This window comes from Delphinapterus leucas, chromosome 4, assembly GCF_059928025.1.
Source record: "Delphinapterus leucas isolate spDelLeu-1000000601 "Yukka" chromosome 4, BTC_Dleu_Yukka2, whole genome shotgun sequence".
NCBI classification, from domain to species: Eukaryota; Metazoa; Chordata; class Mammalia; order Artiodactyla; family Monodontidae; genus Delphinapterus; species Delphinapterus leucas.
In genome coordinates this window covers 34,962,183-34,968,182 of record NC_143132.1, presented here as the reverse complement: position 1 = coordinate 34,968,182, position 6,000 = coordinate 34,962,183, and the positions used below count along the sequence as shown (strand labels likewise).

General features: G+C 43.1%; 1 protein-coding gene across 7 annotated transcripts in view; it reads left to right on the top strand.

The window, feature by feature from the left end:
- Positions 1-245: 245 nt before the first annotated feature.
- The window catches only part of GBE1 (1,4-alpha-glucan branching enzyme 1), a 297,233-nt gene continuing 291,478 nt past the window's right edge, over positions 246-6,000 (top strand). For 5 of the 7 annotated variants that reach the window (XM_089910389.1, XM_089910390.1, XM_089910395.1 and 2 more), the window contains exon 1: positions 360-627. In XM_089910389.1, the coding sequence (XP_089766515.1) occupies positions 476-627 (152 nt within the window). In that variant the 5' untranslated portion in view covers positions 360-475. Of the gene's footprint in view, positions 628-6,000 lie in introns of all 7 variants that reach the window. The other 2 variants (XM_089910391.1, XM_089910393.1) reach the window with 1 other exon arrangement.

The window sequence follows — 6,000 nt, the reverse complement described above, 5'->3', positions numbered from 1 at the left end:
TATATCCATTTGAAGGGCATGCCGCCAGTGAGACTTGTTCAAAGAAAGAAAAGCTGGGGGGGGGTTGGGGAGTGGCACGGCGGTTCTCCGCAGCCAAGAATGGGTCAGGGTAAGAGAGATCAAGGCTGAGCGAGGTCCGCTCAGGACCGCCTCCTACGGTGCCCTGGGCACCGGGGCAGAGACGCGGGGTGAGGAAGGGGCAGGTCTCCGCGGCCTCCCTGTGCGAGCCGCGTGAGTAGGCGGAGAGGCCTGGCGCCTCCTCCCCTCTCGGGACGTGCGTCCGGGGATCACTCCGGGTCCTGCTCCTCCCTGCCGGCGGGGGGAGAAGGGGGACAGGCGGCCGTCCTCTCCGGCTATAAAGGGACTGGCCCTCCCGCGGCTTGCCTCGGCTCGCCTGGGCGTCCTCCCGGCTAGAGCTCCCGCTCCCCCTCCACTCGACCCTCTCGGGCCTCGGCTACTCGGGCTGCGGCGGAAGATGGCGGCTCCGGCGGGTCACCCGGCTTGGGAGGCTCGGTCCGAATACTCTGAGGAGGCGCTGGCCGCTGCCTTAGCGGACGTGCCCGAACTAGCCCGACTTCTAGAGATAGACCCGTACCTGAAGCCCTTCGCTCCGGACTTCCAGCGCAGGTACAGCCCCACCTTGGTGCTGTCCCCCGACTCCCCCCGCCCCCTACCGCACTGCCGCCCCCCCCCCCCCCCCGCCACAGAACCCAGCAGCCCGCCGGCTGGGAACGCCTGTTGGCTCTCGGACGTGCGGGCCCCGCCCTTCGCCGGCGCCACCGCCGCCGCCGCTCCCCGCCCCCCACCTTGGTGGTAGCAACTTCCGGGCTTGGGCGACGAGTTGAGTCCGGTAATTGGGTTGAATGGCTTCCGGAGTTGTGGGTTGACAGCTCTTGTCGCCGGACTAGAGGCAGAAGCGCTGAATAAACTTTCCTCATCCCTTTCCCCTCCCTTCGAATCGGCAGTTTTGCACCACTGGGTGTGTGCTTTGGCTGTCAGCACCCGTTTCGTCAGGTGCTGGTGCGGAGTTAGGCAACTGCACTTCAGGTTTTCTGACCCTTCGACGGACCAGAGTGGTCCTGTGAATTAGCGTGTGCATAACACCTCACCTGTGTAATTGCGCTTTTAAAGCTGTCTCGCTTATTTTATAGCAAATACTGTGATTTTATATAGGATTCTTTCAGGCAGTTTTTCTTTCTTTATTAATATTATTAATTATTAATAATATTAATATTATTAATCTTCCCAGAGAAGATTAAGCTTATCTTGGTCTTTGTTTTTTACCCCTTGGGCCATCATTGACGAGTACTAACCCGTGTTTGGCATTGCCATCCTGAAGCTGGAGAAAGGCGAGGAAAGCCAGACTTCTAGAGGCCCACTTAGTATGCTTTACTTTTAGCTTGTCTCCTATGATGCTGAAGTTGCTAAGATAATAATTGCAGTAGTCAGCTGAACTTAAAAGGTATAATTTTAAAATAGTTGTTATGCTAGTTATAGTAGTTATATTTGTGAGATAAGCACATTGTGATTTAATGGTTTCTGCCTTTTAGCAGAGCCACTTGAAAATTACCATGGCAACAGAATACCTAGTCACAGTTGCAAGTAATAGAAAACTTCTAGTAGTTACTTGGCAAGAAGCAGCATTGGGGGTAATGAAACACGGTTGATTTGGAGTTTGGGAAAATAAAAGGCTTAGGTTGATGACCTGGCATTGTCACTTATTACCTGTACTCAATTCAGCAACTGTTTATTAAGGGTTCTTTAGGAACAAAAAGTAAGGGACACAAAGTTGAATACAACACTTCATTCCAGAGCTTGTATATCCTAATGCATGGGTCCTCAAAGGAGTCACCTTGAGCTGTTGCTAAATTAATCAGATGTTGGGCCTTTATGTAAGTCATTCGGGGAGCAGCCTTGTGAAATTGCCTTCAGTGTTTACAGTATGTGCTTTCAAAGAAATTTAGTGTATAATCTTCATTGTTCAGGATTGGATTTGATTTAGAAATAGTAAAAAATTTTAGAGTAAAAGATGGTGATCCAACTTTTTTGATGACACTCATTTACTTGGATGCTTTGTAAAATGACACGTAAGACATTTCTAAAAGCAGAGTTGTGGAAGTGTTTTGTCTCCATTTCTCCCCTCTCTGTTTTAAAAAAATGATTACAAGTAGACAAACCTCCCTTGTTAAGTGCTTCTTTCATGTAATTCACTTCAGCTCCATTGGGATTGAAGCAGTTTTGATCCTCTTTCATGGTTCGTCAGAATTAATGAGAGGGACAAAGGCCGGAATAAAGAAGTGGGAGCACTCCAGTGTTCTTGATGAAAAGGCTGGTCCAGTGGGTCCTTGTGCCTCACTCTGACCTGGATTCTACTTCTGGCCTTGGTTCTGAGTAATTGCCATTTTCCAGCACACATGTTCCCTTTAGGCATATCAAATAGTAATTTGGCATTTGGCAGCAGTAACTTTTACTGTTAGCATTTGAAGAATAAAAGAATTTCTCCTTCCTTAAGTGTGGTCCTGATTACTTTTCCTATTTTCCGTTCATTTCTAATAACCCACTTAGGCAGTGTGTCTTTGGCCTAACACAAATATACAACCAGTCAAACGTAGATGCAAAGTATGCTTACTAAGGAGTGAAGAAAATTTAGGGTACAAATAACAACAGTATAATGGTGATAGGGGAGGCGGTTTCTCATTGATGGACTGTCTTATTCTTTCCCAAACACTGTGTCTTCATTAGAAATTAATTATGTACCTTTGTTCTTGTTTACCTTTTCTGTAACTGTAGGAATGTTGAATCAAGTGTGAGGGTTAGTGAATTACTCCGTGCCATAAAATAAAAATTAGACATTAGCGTGGGTGACAGGCCCTGTGATGTCTCATTGATTACCTCCTAAGATAGGATTTTCCTCTTGGCTTTCCTGCTTTTTTCACCTGTTATTTGTGCTGCAATTAGTTGCTGTATCATAATTCCAACATCGTAGTGTTTTAAAAAAAACATTATTTGTCCCCATGCTACATGTCAGCATGAGTCAGGCTCTCCTCATGGCAATCATTCAAGGATCTAGGCTGATGAAGTCATCATTTTGAAACATGCTTCTACAGTGGCAGGGGCAAGGAACAGAGAACATTTTGAACTAGGCACTATTTCTTACAGTTTTTGCCTAGCAATCAGCCACTTATGCTGATACACATATTGGCCAGTGTAAGTCAAATGTGACTTATCGACCACGTGGGTGGAAGAGAAAACTGACATTTGTGAACAGGAGGATGAACAACACAGTTACAGTAACACTTGTCTATACCCTCTGTTTATATAGTAACTTTTACATATGTTATAGTATTTAATGTAACCCTAATAACAAAACTACAAGGTAGGAAGGGTGGGTATTTTTGTTTTTCCTGTTTTACAGATGAAGAATCCGAGATTCGGTTGTGATGAGTTGTTCACATGGCTTGCTGCAGCTGGGATTAATCTTTCTTTAATAAAACTGTTTCAGCAAATTCACAAAAAATGACTTCTTGGTAATTTAGTGAATACCTCTTTCTTTCTCTTTACTTCTAGCATTGGACATTTTGGACCACTTATTAGATCCTTGAAGCCATGATGTGTACTCTTGCTTTTCTTCCATTATCTCTGGTGGTTTCTCCTCAGCCTCTTTCAGACCATTAATATAAGAGATTCTCAGGGCTCTTCCCTAGGTTCCTTTATGTATTTCTGTTTTATACACATACTTTCCCTAAGTATTCTCATCCATCCCATGAATTCCATCTATGTACTGAGGCTGCCCACATCTGTCTTCACCCTAAATCTCCCCTGGTCTTAGTCTCCTGGTCTTATTTATAAATATCTGCATTTTGATGTACTGTAAGTATAAAACTCAATGTGTATAAAACTGAACTTAGGGTTTTTCATCCCAAGCCTGATTGTCCTTTTATACCTTATCTCAGTGTGTGTTATCCTCCTCTACCAACTACTCAAGCCTAAAACTTAAGACTTATCCTTAATTACTCCTCTCCCCTTCTTTTTATCTCTAAGTCTAGTCAGTAGTAGCTCCTAACTACTTTTCAAGTATATGCCACACTGTATTCCTACTGCTCTTCTGCTACTCAAGTTGCTAGCATCTCTAGCCTGGTTTATAAAAACAGCCTCACAGTTCTCCCTTTTCAAATCTTCTCAACAATTCCATGGCTTTTAAGGTACAGTGTAGTCTCTTTCTTGTGACCTACAAAACTCTGTATTATCTGGTTCCTGTCTACCTTTTTAGCCTCATCTTTGGATCGTCCTTCTCACTCTGTACCACCTAATCAAAAGGGGGCTAAGTGTAAAGAGGTAGCTAGGATGTCTGGGGGCTATTCTATAAGGGGCACTAAAATACCACTAGAATAAATTGGAAACATGATACCTATTTTACACATGTAGTCCTTTCTTAAATATTGAAGATTTTCATTTTTTATTTTGTGTAGGCTTGTGAGAAGTAAGGAGTCTAGAAGGATCACTGAGTAAAAGGCAGGAGAGGTCAAGAACTAGAAACATTTTCTGATCTTTACCAGAAGAATGATGCTTTTGGCTTAGTAGAAATGAATTAAAAAGGGAACCCATTTCTATATTTAATTTTTATTAATAGAAAATAATTTTTCTCTACCCCATAAAATAGATCTTTACCAAATGTTTAAAGAAGATCAATTTGAAGTGTGCCAGAATATTATCCAGTCTTGGATGCCACCTGTTTTGGTCTAGCCATGGGTCCAGCTATGGCTTTTGTACATGTTATTTCTTCTGCTTGATGGATACCTTGCTTCTGTCTTGTTAGTGCTTGTACGTACTTCAGGACACAGCCTAGAGATGTATTAAATGCCTTCCCTGGGTTCTTCCCATCCTCACACCTTCTTCGCACCTCTTACCCACCACCTTGAAAACCTGTATTGTAAGGGTGATCATCAATAATCATGTAGTTGTCTTTCTGCTCTTTTGTATCTCCCACTAGGTTATTTGCTCCTAGGGGTAGGCACATTGTCTGTGTTGTTTGCTCACTGTTATATTCTCAGTCTGTAGAACTGTACCTGGCCTACAGGAAACGGTACACTGTTTGAATGAATAGATGACTGAATGAATGTCTTTTGACTTTTGTTTTTCTCTTTTCTACACCAGTAAGTCTCAGGTAAGCTCACCTTAAGCTAAAAATGTTAGGAATACTAGGATGGACAGAAGGAGAAGAAGCAGTAGTTGTCAGGAGTTATGTGTGGCAGTCTCGGGTAGGGGAGTGTATGTTCAAGGAAAAAGCTAAAAATAACCAGAGAAAATAAAGAAATTTGTTATTAATTAGATATTTCCATATTCCACAGAGACTAAGGGTTTAATCACTGAAGGAATATTCAGTTTGAAGAGAGCCTCAGGTCAAATTGCATGCTCAAGAATAAGAAGACAGGTTTTTGTGAGCTCAAGTGTGTTAAGTATCACAATTACAGTGAACATCTCTATTTTGTTAGAAATGAAAATAACTTTTACACTGGTATCTAATCAGAATTAGAATGTTTAGATTTCATGTAATAGCAACCACACCAAAAACTGATTCTCGTGGTGCAGAAATTTTATATTGTAGTTGAATGGTGCACTTTTCTCTCAGTGCCTGGCCAAGTTGTAGGCTCTGAAGAAAGTCAAATGCCAATGATTCTAGAAGGCAAAGAAGAATCCAAAAATTATAAGTCATACCTGGCCTGCTCTTCTGTACTAGTAGCAGATTCCTTTGCGCCTTGCAGCTGAGGTCTGTACTAACTCCAGAGTCACTCCTGAATTCTTTACAGTGATGGGCAAGAGGCTGTGACCTCTTCTCATTTTCAAACTGCCTTAAAATGACTCCATGGAGCATTTGGTTTAGTTTAGGCTCTGGTGCCTGCTGCACCATCTCCTGAGAAATGACTGTGTGTGGTAACTTCTTAGAGGATTCAGTTCATCTCCCACCAGGCTGGCCCTAGTTAGTCAGTGAGATGATAACAC